General features: G+C 34.7%; 2 protein-coding genes across 2 annotated transcripts in view; one reads left to right on the top strand and one right to left on the bottom strand.

Annotated features, from left to right (window-relative positions):
• Nucleotides 1–3,688, bottom strand: part of LOC139688305 (uncharacterized) — a 455,056-nt gene extending 451,368 nt beyond the window's left edge. The window contains exon 1 of the mRNA XM_071585796.1: nt 3,527–3,688. The gene's annotated coding sequence lies outside the window, so the exon portion shown is untranslated. The remainder of the gene's footprint in view (nt 1–3,526) is intronic.
• A 394-nt stretch (nt 3,689–4,082) lies between these two features.
• Paf-AHalpha (Platelet-activating factor acetylhydrolase alpha) lies at nt 4,083–13,154 on the top strand. The gene is made up of 4 exons (XM_071584659.1): nt 4,083–4,472; nt 8,480–8,686; nt 9,220–9,342; nt 11,393–13,154. The coding sequence occupies exons 1-4, from the start codon at nt 4,407–4,409 to the stop codon at nt 11,756–11,758; spliced, it is 762 nt and encodes a 253-aa protein (XP_071440760.1). The 5' UTR covers nt 4,083–4,406; the 3' UTR covers nt 11,759–13,154.
• Nucleotides 13,155–13,452: the final 298 nt, after the last annotated feature.

Raw genomic sequence — 13,452 nt, 5'->3', positions numbered from 1 at the left:
ATAAAATCATTTTCACGCCCTTTACTACTGCACCCGAAGGTATTAAAAATTCTACGATAAAGAAACGAGTATGGCAAGGATATGCATTTCAGCCGAAGCCTTCACACCTAGTCAACATTAAATGATAGCAGGGGAAACGCTAAGTGATAGAAAATCCATGGGCAAAAATGAATGCTGCACTTAGACGATTGCATAACCTTGTTAGCAGTGAGATAAGTGAAACACTTGAAATGAGAGAATGCGGTGGAAAAATTCGGCGCGACTGTAAAAAAAAAATGCACTTGTCTCCGCCAGGACACACGACATCACAAATGTTATATAATTAATTAGAGAATACGCGTAGGATTGTGAACTAGGGAATATAGCAGCAAGCTACTAGGAAAGCATAAACCAAGAAAATATCCCACTCACTTTGAGCCTCTTCGATCCAATCTTCTACTCGACTAAAATAATATAACTAATTCCCTAAGTTGAAAATATTCTGATTCTCCAGGCTTGGCGCAACTAGTATATGATTATGGTTGGCTTCCACGAAAAATAACTACTCCTATTATCCTCCAACAAATGAATCGTTGAAGACAACGTAATATCATGGTAGTGTCCGTTCGGTTTCTGTGGCATTCGCCAGTTTATCGTCATTTTAACAAGACCAAATAATTACATACATTGACGATCGAAGTGAGCTTCGACTTGTGTTGTAGTGACGATTACCCTTCAGTACGCTGAAGAGGGCTACTTTGTGGCCGAAATACGCGTATTCGTATTCACCTTTCTTATCCTCTCCTTTTTACCTTTTACCCCTTTTACCTACCTCATTTTCCTTTTTTACCTTTACCCTTTTTGACTTGTGGCGCTAGCCAATTAATTTCATTTTCACTTTGTTTAGAAAGGTAAACTGTTTACGGCTATTGGAGTTTCAAATTTATTATATACTACTAGCCGTAAGAGCTCATTTCTATCAATACCTTAGTATATTCGACGGTAACTTCGAAGCTCAGGTCAGTTCAGTGGGAGCAAATACTATAGGACATACAACGTAAATTAGCTCCACAAAATTAAAGTCGAACAACATTTTAATTCAGCCTAACAATGTCATCAACGAAAACTGTTTATGAAACGAACCTTACTGCACTCAAGTCGAGGATGAACACTGCGGGACAACTATTAGGGCAACGGGGTATAATTATTCACGTTCACGAACAAATAGTTTGATACAATACGGCTGTTACCAATAAATTTATAATTCAAATTACCATGCACGTTGCAGGAATGAGGGACGAAAATTAATAGGTTACTATGGTACGTGTGAATAAGATCTCAGAAAACAAAAACGAACGAGTTGCAACCGGAGTTTTGTCATTCCATTAATAGAAAGATAATCATGGGTAAATTACTAAATACGTGCAGATCAAAATGAAAACAAGCTTTTTAATATTAAAATGATTTCAGCGATAACTCTTGGGAGACGAACTAGGTAGGAATGATTTCACTTAATTACATCTATTTTCTAATTTCGCTTGGTTAAGTTGATAAGAATATGTGCTCTTGGTAAATACATCAATTTTGCAATTTTATTTTCAACAATATTGTAAAATGCATACCTAAAGACATTTGGATGCACTGTACATTAAACACCTATCTTGGCATGCTGCATATTCTGATGATAATGGATAAAATTGACTTTTTCTATAAAACTGGGAAAACTTGAACATTGAATAAAATAAATTTGAAAATAGGAAAATCGCGCAGCGAATCAATTTTTTCATACAAGGAAATTTGTTCGCATAAAACGACTGGCAAGTTGCTAAGATTTTTTCCACGCATCATTTATGAGAATTTATGGCAACGAGACTCAAAAGAGTGTGGGGGACAACGAAAAGAAGATAATAAGAAAAGGGCAAAACCCGACCAAGGGAATTAAATTGTGAAGACGATAGGAGGTAGCAAACTACGCTTAAGCACTCAAAACGAGGCTGATAGGGTAATATCTTTATCTAACACACTTTAAATTACTATATCACCGGCTAAAAATACTTCTGCCGAAACTATGCATGTAACATGCTAATATTAACTTTCGAAGAATGAAACAAAATGCTCTAGAGTGATGAAATTAACCTTTTAGTTAAATGAAAGCGTTTAAGTTAAACGCTTTAGTTTAATTTAAACAGCACTGTAGAGGAAACTGGGGACATCAAATTTATTTATAGTTTAGTGATGAATCATAAGGAATGTTATCAAAAATCCTACGCAAAAAAATTGTCCATAAAAGTTAAAATTATTTTAATTCGTTATAGACTGCTATTAGTTCCTACAATCCGCCAAGTGTTAACATCAAAAGATATCCGGATAAACAGCAACAAAAACTGTACCTATTTCTGTGAATCCGTCCTTGTTTTTCTACACGGAACTTTAAAACTAAAACCACCAAATTAAAATCTCGTTTATCAATTTTTGGAAACTTTTATAGTAAATATTATCCAGTGGGTAAAATAAAATGAATAGAAACAAAATAAAAAATTAAGCTCTCTTACACTAATAACCAGGTAATTCTCCATTCGTGGAGGATGACCGTCATTCTATTTAAAACTTTCAATTATTGTTCATTGAATAAGACATTCAAGGAAAGAGAAAGGAATATAAAAATATAAATAAAGGGTTATAAATGTACATCTTCGTGCGAAAACATTTGATTCACATGATTTGGAAACGTGTTGAAAACTAACTACATGTACGTCTTTTTCACAATTTATTAATGACATCGACATCTGCAGTACCTAGAGGAATATCGCACATTATCACTTCATGATTTGAGGAGCGTAGAAATTAATTCAGAAGAATAACAGAAAAGAGAAAACAATCAGTTTTTGTGTATTAACTGAAATTTTCAGCTCGGAGGTACCGGAGTCGGAGAGTACCTGCTTTTACCTCAAAGCGAGTCCATGGCTTCGATTACCCGGTATGAGCAATTGAAATTAGAATAAAATACACAATCATTAATCCAGGCAGAAGGCAAAAAATTAAAACTTCTCCTATATTTTGCAAAGTTGATCAATTACAGCGATTACAAATGTACGTAAGGCGACATTTCCATCTGCTTAGGAGCAAATGCTATTATTTCGTAAGAGGGAAAAAGATATACCGGCCTCATAATGTATAAGAATTGGAAAACAAAAAGGCAATCCAATATTGAGCATGCAAAAATACTTTTCGTTGTAAAAAAGATATACATATCATAAAAAAATGAGGTTCGACGAATAAGGAAAAAAAACACCGAAAAGTACGAGCAAAGAAACCATAGCCCGCACAAAATAATTTAATCCGTTTTCTGGTAACAATTAAACGTAAGCTCAACCATGAATTGAATCCTCCTCATGATTAATATACTTTCTCATGACAACACTTCGATAATTTCGAGCGTGACAGATATATATCAAGCGATACCATAGCGCGGGATTGATTCATGGGTCCCGCGCTGTAATTTGAAATACATGCGGACAAGTTGAAAAGGCACACAGGCAATACGCACCACCACGCTCCAGTCTTCCGTAGCTCAGGCAATGAAACTGCGTGCGACAAAACCATTCGTAAAACTTCAACAGCACCGGTCCACTTCTTTCACAATTAATATTTCCAGACAGCAATATTTGAAATGTCAGTAAACGTTAGTTGAACACCATACGCAACTGCGGAGTTTTGCAACCATTTAGCAAAATAAATAGAAGCTGCCGATTGTCCCTGTCTCAGCTTCTGCACACTAAACAACACCAGCGACAGTTGACTGGCAGGTTTCATAGGTGTCACTCATCGTCACTAATGGCGGGCGTTCCCTCCCAGTCTCCTCAGCTATGCAGCTGAAGGAATGAATGGGTTTCGGAATCAGATAGCAACAAAAAATAATCTTAACGCATATAATGAGATATTAAATCATCAAAATCAATTTTAAAAATTAAATTAGTTTTTATAGACAAAATATTTTTAAGAGTTATTTAAAAAATCACTTTTACAGAATATTATTTTAGCTCGATTCCGACAAATCCCCTGAGGAGAGTAGGATTCCATGAAGGTCGTTCCATGTGTAGTATCGTTCCTTAGTTAAATGTAAAAATATCTGTTTTCCAAGAATGAATTTTTAAATATTGTTCTATCAAAGTACAAGGCTTAAACCGTACTATGTATCGCAAATAAATATTACTGCTACATGTTTACAATATTTTGTTTCGCCATTTATTCGTATTTTCAAGCTGAATGATTCTCGTTCCTTGTCCAAAGCATACCCGTTCCTGTCGTTAAAGCCGGCAAGCCATCCGCAATTTCATCCACTAATGTCATGTAATCGCTTCTATCACGGAAGAGGGTATTGTTCAACTTTCACTCATTAGTTTAGCTATCTATATATTATCCGCAGAATGAATCCAGCGTCTACACCGTCACAGCCTGAAGACATCCAAGGAGATGGAAGATGGATGAGTATGGTATGGCTGACATTTTTTGCATTTTAAACCACTTTGGACAACTGTATTTGTATTCTACATATTAGATTTAAGCGGCATATTTCAGTAAGATTATTCTATGAATGTGAGATTGTTTTATAGCCCCAATCAAGGTTCATTTACAATTGTATTGAACTGCGTCCATAAATTTACAATACGTCACATGGTGTATGTAACAAGTTTCCTTCTGTTACCATTCCCAATGTTAACCGGCTTTCTTAGTATTGCTTTAGTGGACGGTAAAAATTTTGTGTTTCAATTGTACACTTATTTTTCCTTTTGCCTACCAATTTTGGTTTAATGAGCATCGAAGACTTGACCGAAAGTCTGTACTTGAAATTCCTCCACGATGGGCCATTCTACATCCTAAAAATGTGTGGATCAGTGCAATCGGAGCATTAACATCTTCAGTAGTTTGTAAACCAGTTACATTTGGTTGTACTCGATTTAATAAGATCAATCGATTTTCTATGAAATAAAGGTTGCTCTATTACTTTTGTTAATGAAGTGATAGGTAATTTTGTCCGTGCAATCTGTGGGAGTAAAATTACTCTTTGCCTCGTGATGTCTTATTTGGGAGTGTATTTTAAATTTTTGTGTGTGTAATTTTGTCAGAAAGTGAAATGCTAGGTTTTAATGGCTTGTTTCCATGAAATATATGGAAATAGACCACTCTTGAGGATTCTTATTTTCTCTGATGCCAAAATCTGGTTATCGTAGAACTTGAGAACGATATATTCCGCTCTTAAAAGGCTAAAGTTGGTATATATGTATATATATCTGATATTTTTCTGTGATTTTATGACTTTGCATATGGTGTATCTTAGTGGTAGTGTATATTAAGTGACTCATAATGCAGTTAAGACCTTTGCGGTCAGTATTTGCCAACGTTAGATGGGTTGACACAGGAATGTGTGGGAGCACCCAAGAATAATCTGCATTTATTAGTTGATTAGTAGAGATTGATTGTATACGAAATTGATATTCCTCCAGATTGAAGATAGCGCAATCAAAACGAAGACTTGTACAAATTTCATAGATATCAATTTAACTTCACCCTTCTATAGCGGCGTATTAGAGCACTTAAGTCAGACAAAGGGAATATAATCCATCACTGGTTTGTAACATATTTTGATACTAATTTTAGCTATCACAATTTGTGATTCCATGAAAGCTGATGTTAATCACCCTAGTAAGGTAGTGACATTCAAGAATGCCATGACATTCTTTTTATGAGTGCTTCATATTTACCCACAATGCTTAGGTTAGGCTAGTATTCCAACACTTTGTGCTACCTACTGTTTTGTCGAATCATACGGTATGACTTACCTGTTAATATACTTTTTGTTTTTGTGAAAGAAACTCCTGTCAAGGCCATTTACCTTATTAGGAATTAATGGGTAATGTGCTATGGATTGCATTTTTAGGGAAAAGAGTAAAAAAAAGGAGTATGCTTGGTATTAGTATTCATCTGGTCTAACTGAAAACCACTGAAAAACCTATTGTTTAATCCTCTTCATGGCAGATGGGAGTCATCCCTGAAGAAGCCACCACCACCCAGAGAGACCAAGTGATCAAATTCTCTTTTCTACTCCCATCATTAGTTTTTTGTATTCCATTTAGTGTGCCTGATGTAGTAAAATGTAGTTGGTTACAATTGTATTCAAGTTAGAGGGTAGGAAACAGATATCCTGCCGGCTCAATAAATTCCAATCTGTCCTGTCATGTGGTGAAAAACTCCCTTTGAAAATTAAGTACTACCATATTTTTACAACTGATATTTCTTTTTTATTATTCTTGATGTGCCTTCGGGTAATTTAAGTATGCATGTTTTAAATTGGGAATGGTGATAGTACACAGCTATTGTTTGTATTTGTACCCTTTACTACCTTATCATGAAGCTAAATACAATGAGATTTTGTATGAGATTCTCTGTCAATATTCATCTTGCTTATCCATCAAATAAGGCTGCAAAATGAGAAAATATCATCAAACTACCTTTTATTTTATTATGCTATGGCAAAACTAAATTTCTCCTATTAAAAATTTAATTTCATATTATAATATTGAATCAAATTCACTTATTAAGTTTGGCTTTTCAGTTCACTACCCACCTTCAATTTAAGATGTATATCTGCATTGTCTTTTCAATTTAATCTCCTACACACATCTCCATGTTCAGGAGATGATGATGTTGAGGTTGCACCTTTTTGTGGTCTTTAATTTAAATCTTGTTTTCCATGGCCAATTGCCCTTTACTTGACTCATTCATTTCTATTCGCTCCATTTATATAATTGTTTTTTCTATACCCCTTTCATAATCTTTTTCAAATGTGTTGCTACATTTCATGATCATTTTGAAACTCTGGAAGGTTTTATTCCTGTTGATTCAATTCCTGAATGATTGAATTCTTAGGTAAATCCCATATGCTCCCTGCAGAGTTAGATGTTTGGTCTAACTAACAAATGAAAGTATGTCTGCTTCGCTTTATCATTCCACTATTTTATATCATTGCATTTTGCAATTCTAGCCTCTTGAGGTTGAAGTCATGTTGTCACCCTATTATTATTTTGCATAGTAACACCCACTCATTGTAATAATGACTGGCGAAGGAATTTTAAAGACTGAGAGAGGGGAGGATGTTGGGCAGGCAAAGGAAAACAGGAAGCGTGTTAGATTGAATGAAAAGAGGCACTAAGTATGAGGAAATGGAGAAGGGTTAATTGTAGCATGTTACAATGTTGTGTTTGGTTAGGTTTAGAAGTATGATAATGGTTAGGTTGTGTCATACCCAAGCCTACCTAACTGATAGAATATTAATAATAATAATAGACGACAACTTCATTCATTCTTGAAAATTGCTATTATATGACCTTTTCCATGTAATTAATCTTAGTTAAGTTGAAAAACTCAACAAAAGTGCAGTCTACGAACTGGTGTCGGGGATGCCCAGCCATGTATATCGGGCAAACTGGGAGAAAGTTCAAATAAAGGATTTGGGAACATAAGTTTTGCTTCAAGAAGAATGATTCATGTTCTCTGTTGGCCAAATATCTACCAGAAAACCAACCCACCAGTTATTTCACACCTCAGATTCTTTATTTTGAAAACAAAGTGGCACAGCTAGACATTCTTGGGCTGTGGGAGGAGATTCTTAAAAACTGGTGAAAACAGCCCATTTGTGAATGACGCTTCCTTTTCCTCTCCTTGGGGTGGCAAAATGCATGGGTCTCAGTTCAGAGGAGCCCACCTCCCTTGATGCACTACTCTTGACTCCCCCCCCCCTCCCTGCCAGCCCTTCCTTTGTCCCTAACTATCCAATTGGCAGTCAAACTCGGTGTAATACCCCTCCTTTTACAACCAACCCATCCTTATCCCAATTTCTAATCCATCCCTACAGGCAATATATGTGTATATACGCCTGTATGGATGTAACTTCTTTGCCTGGTGATGCTGCACCACAGTAAAACCTGGGTCACCTTAAAGTTTATTTTTCATATGGATTTACAAAGATTTATTTTGACATTAATCATCATAGACTTTTGCCCCTAGACTGTAGACCACATGACATAGATAACACTGTCTTTTACTTATAGTTCATCTAACTCTAGTCTGTAATACAAGTATGCGGTACACAGATGCAGGACAGATGTAATGTCCTTTATTGAGGTGAGGGTGTTTGGAGTTGTGATGGTACTCTAAAATCAGTATTAGAGAGTTCAATCCAAAAGGCTCTTTGTTTTTCAGTATGGTAACATTGTGTTGTTCATAGACATGAAACAGTGTAAACATTGGAGCACATCCTTTGTAATTGTTTCCTTCTTTGTGGAGTCAAATGTAATTGTAATCTGTTTAAACCAAGGGCGCATTTATGTTCAATTGCAAAGTAGCAGGTGATAATGAGCCTGGAGTCACATTTTTACTCTAATGTTTACTTGATTTTTATTACGTACTTTGTAAAATTGAAGTTGCCATTTATTGTTTTCAGCACAAGAGATTTTTGGCAGAGACAAAAGAAAAAGAACCAGAAGTCCTTTTTATTGGGGACTCTCTGATAACACATCTTTCTCACACAAATGCCTGGAATCGTTGGTTTGCACCTATGCATGCTATTTGTTTTGGAATTGGTGGTGACCAAACTCAGCATGTACTTTGGAGAGTTCAGAATGGAGAATTGGAGGGCATAAGCCCTAAGGTAATGAATTAATGATATACTGTATTAATGCATTAATTTTTCATGATTTTTTTAATAGACCTTTTATGGTTAACATAAATTGACATGTTTCATTTTTTTAATTGTGAAATAAATCCATTACAGAAATAGTCCAAACAAGAAAAAATATGCTTGTTTAATTTTCTATATTGTATTAGAGTAACCCCATTTCAGAATTTAGACAAATTATTAAATTAATATACTTTTTGTAAATCAGATGAGCTAAATCCGCCAGTCTTCGGTATACACGTATTTTAAATAATGATCAATTTGGCCAAGTGTCTCAAGCATTAAGTAGATTGAGTTGAGATCAAAAGCCTCATGTAACATGTATTTTGCTCCAAGGCACTTTGCTCCCAGAGCAGTAAAAATTGTTTATTATTATTATTATTATTGAGTTGGCAAATTTTGAGATGTATTTTTTCAATTTATCCATTGTTGGATTGTCAAAAGCTCTATTTACCCAACTCAAAGTTTGTGTGTTTTAATTTCTTATGAAGGATATTATTTTGCAGATAGTGGTGGTGCTTGTTGGTACAAACAACCACGGACACAACCCAGATCAAATTGCTGAAGGAATATTAGAAATTGTAAAGGTAGTTCGCCAAAAACAATCTCAAGCTCAAGTTGTTGTATGTGTAAGTATTTCTAAGAATCTTCCTTGATCAGTTATTTAGTATTAGTAACATAAATAGTATAAGTATTTTCTACATTTAAACTTCTGAATGTACCGGAAAACAGAGGTGATTTTAATTCCATTCTGTTTTAGATATTTCTTTTTAAGGTGTACATAGAATACATGATGTATGCTATTCCATGTTGTGGTTGTATCTGAATGATTCTGACATCAAATAATCTTTCAGAAACATATTTTTTAGTCTGAAATTTACCTTATTCATCATTAAGTTAGATCGAGTATTCAAATCTTCGAAAAATTCAAGTATTGGGGTCATTGCTGCTCTGATTGGACATGTATAAGTGTGTAAAAATGCTGGTGCATCAGGTAGCTTACCCAGATGGGCATTTCATAGAATCCACCTGTTACTTGTATCACTTGTCTTTGTCATCATTTAAAAATGATCTAATTTTACAGGTTTATCTATTATAAAGTGGTCACTCAACCATGAGTTTGCCATGAATTTTGAAAATTATAAGAGAAACAAATGTGAATTAATTAGCTTTGAATTTTGTCTTTGAGACTATAATTTGATCATGCTCTGGTCTCTCAATTATTTTAATTAATTTTGAGATGGCCCAACAATCAGTTTTATTTTGTTTTATGATAATCATATTGAGCGGTTTACCAGAAGTCTGTGTTAGCACAAGTGAGTCAAATTTGCTTGTTTTGAGTTTTCATCGTAGGTTATCACAGTGGTCCTGGAGGTTAGCAATGTTATACAATATATAGTCTCCCATTATAGGCTTCAGATTTTGCTCATATCCAATATCACCTCTTTTCAGCTCACTGTTGAAGGTTGATCGCACCCATAGTGGTAGTGTGCCATAGTACTTCATTATTATTTCACCATTGTGAATTTTTGTCTTAGGACTCTATATATCCTGATGCATACTGAAAGTTCTCTCTGAGGTTATTATGATTTTTCATGTATCTTTGTGTAATTTGGGGAATATTGTAGTTGTTTTGAGGAACTTTGTAGGACCAAATCTCAAACTCAAAATATTTCCCAGTTGTTTTTCTCTGGTTCCTAGAACTGAAAAATTTCCTGGTGTGCTTAATTTTCATGGGCAGTAAAATTTATCATTCATGTCTAAACTCTGTTGGATCTAGTTCAGTGGAGAGGCATTGACAAATTGTGCATGATTGACATTCTTTAGTGCAATTTATAATTTTTTTCATCCATCAAAATAAATTTAAATCCATCAAAAAGCATTTATGTATTTCCTTTGCATTGAGGAAATATACTGCAACCATGTATTAGAAGAACAGTCTTTTAAGGGAACTAATGACATAGTTACTATTTATTACCATGAAATTATAAGTACTCAGTATAAGGAAAATCAATATAATTTGATGGCATGTCCAAAAGCCCTTAAATTGTTATTTTGGACCGTTAACCCAGTTAATTTCCAAGATTTTGAAATAAACGATCAAGTCTCCTCCCTGCTTTTAGCTGAAAAGCACCTGAGCTTTTAAAAAACTAACATCTCACAGAAGCAATTTCAGTACTAGGTGACTGGGAAAAGAGGCAAACGTAAAGAAAAACAGCAGCTTCAGTTTAAATATTTGTTGAAGGAAGGTTGAGACTTTCATTTCTCTCATCAGTTCTTTAACCAGTTCCCACTCAATGAAGTTATCCATCATGACTAAAAGACATAAATTGCCGATCCTTGCCCAGCTGTTGTCATCCGATACAGAGCAATAATTCAGAAATATTCAGGATGTTGAAGATTTTTTTGTTAAATGTATTCATAATCAGCCCATTTAAATATGATCAAATAATGGAGTGAATTTCCAAGTAGCCAAGTACATGGATTGATGCACCATTTATTTTTTGTAACAATTTGGCATTTTTACTCACAAAGATCTGTTTATCAATTCTTTTTGGTAGCGTTAATAACCGTTGAAAATTAAAAATTGGTTCTCGCTTTCTAAAATATGTATGATAAAAAATTCTTATTGTGTCATTGATGGTAATGTTTTCACATATTAATTAATTTTTTCTTCAGTCTCTTTTGCCTAGGGGTCAGTTTCCAAACCATTTGCGTGAAAGAAACTTGAGGGTAAACCAGATACTCAAGGAAAGCATTTCAGGCCTTACTGATTGTCATTTGGTTGACTCTTCAGAGGGCTTTGTTCAGCCTCAAGATGACTCAATTAGTCACCTAGACATGTATGACTACCTACACCTGACAGAAGCAGGATATGCCAAGGCTTTTGCTCCAGTCAATACAATACTACGGAGGCTCCTTTGCCTGGATCAGGAAGATGAGGAGGAAGTTGAGTATGAGGCCACCGAGGATGAATCTGAGGCAGTTGATGTTGGCAAGGAGGCTGGTGGGAGTGGGGATGGTGCATCGGCTGCCTCCAAGTGAAATAAGTGAAGAGCCAAAGAGATGCTCCATATCACTCTTTGTTCTAAATGGCAAAATATTGTGACACACTTCTTTTTTTCCATTTATAATTTCGAAAGCCTCAAGAATTGATGGTTATTTTATTCTTTCCCAAATACAGAGAGTCATGTGATCAAGAATTGAAGTACTCAAGTATGGGAATTGTCGCAGTATTTTATCATTCAAGACTGGATTTCTTTTTTTTTTCATCTGGGCAAGTTCAGTCTTCCTCGTTTATTATGAGGGTCACATTTGAATAATCAGCTGAGTTGTACCTTAATTTCCATTTGAGAGATTATGGGTTAAAGCTACAAGGCCTAACTGTATTAATGCTACTCTTGAGTTGATGCGATCTACACATTTTGGGATGGCTTCAGGTTTATCCCCATAAACAGTAATTACAAGCTGAGTGTGGATGTTAAAGCTTTAATTTGCTTCTCGAGTGAATCAAGTTAATTTTCACTGAAAACCTCAGATGCTTTGTGTTCATGGCTGCATTAGGTGTGCACTTCTAATGTGGCATCAACATCCAGTTTGAAAAGTGTCCAACTCAATTGGAAACATTGCTCACTTCATGTCACAATCGCAGTTTTAATATCATTTCATTCATTTCCATTCCTGATTTTTGTACCTGTACATACTTTCTAAAAGTGGGCTTATTATCTTAATCTTCCAATGCTTTTTCAAGGAAGTGCAAATATATATATATATATATATACAGAATTTTCAATATACTTGCCTAGCACTTGGATTAATCAGGGGCGGCTCAAATAGACTTGTGCACTGATATAGTGAACAGGTACTGCAGGTAACAGTGCTAATGGTAGATGTGTAATATGCAACAATTTAATGAACACTCCACATGTTGCATGGGTAATTCATACCAATAATAAGCCAAAATAAAAGAATGGATTAAAGGGAAGCTATCTGCATTTAGAACTTCTTAACTTGTTAAGATTTGATTCTTTAGAAGTATGATTTCTGTTTTTCCTATTGATAGAGCTGATTTTTGATGAGATAGTGTTTATTTAATTTACTTTAGACTGAAGTGTTTACATGTGAGAAGTGCTTTATTAATTACAAAATATTTTGTAAGATTAAGGTAAACATTGATTATAGGTAGCCTGTTGCTGTTTATAAGAAGGCATTTAAGAAAATAACGCTTTTGGAATTGGCAAAGTGTACTGATAATGGAAAGTGTGCTGAATAAAGCATTGTGATCCCTACTCTGAAAGTGGAGTACTGTAAATATTTTTGTAACTTTGACATATGGTGAGGTGAAGTACACTTTTGTTTGTTGTTAATTTTCAGCAAAAGGCAGTTTTGTGATTAGCAAAAGTGTATGATGCAGCATTTGAATGAAAATATATATTATCTATTGAGAAAATAGTTTTGAACTTTGAAAATTGCCTTTATTTTATTTTCCTATGCTCATTGTAGTTATTTAATTCATTTAATATTTTTGGATTAATGGGTGTGCCAGTATAATATATTGTGGCCTAGGATTTAAGACTTTTTTTATTTGATCCAGGATCACAGTATTAATCTGTTCCATAGATTTGACAATATCGGGAAATATGTTGGTTGGTTAATATTGAAGGATATTGGAATTGGATTTTCCTTGAGCGTGAGCAAACATAATCTTTACTGCTGATAGCTTGGGTGACAGTATGACC

This window comes from Hetaerina americana, unplaced genomic scaffold (genome assembly GCF_022747635.1).
Source record: "Hetaerina americana unplaced genomic scaffold, ioHetAmer1.1.p SCAF_2, whole genome shotgun sequence".
Classification (NCBI taxonomy): domain Eukaryota; kingdom Metazoa; phylum Arthropoda; class Insecta; order Odonata; family Calopterygidae; genus Hetaerina; species Hetaerina americana.
This window is presented reverse-complemented; position numbering and strand designations above follow the sequence as displayed.

Excerpts from the sequence above, each read along its gene's own strand:
- Paf-AHalpha (XM_071584659.1), top strand. The coding sequence starts at position 4,407 with ATGAATCCAGCGTCTACACCGTCACAGCCTGAAGACATCCAAGGAGAT. Across the intron at positions 4,473-8,479 it reads ATGGAAGATGGATGAGTATG|CACAAGAGATTTTTGGCAGA; the intron begins GTATGGCTGACA and ends TATTGTTTTCAG. Across the intron at positions 8,687-9,219 it reads TGGAGGGCATAAGCCCTAAG|ATAGTGGTGGTGCTTGTTGG; the intron begins GTAATGAATTAA and ends ATTATTTTGCAG.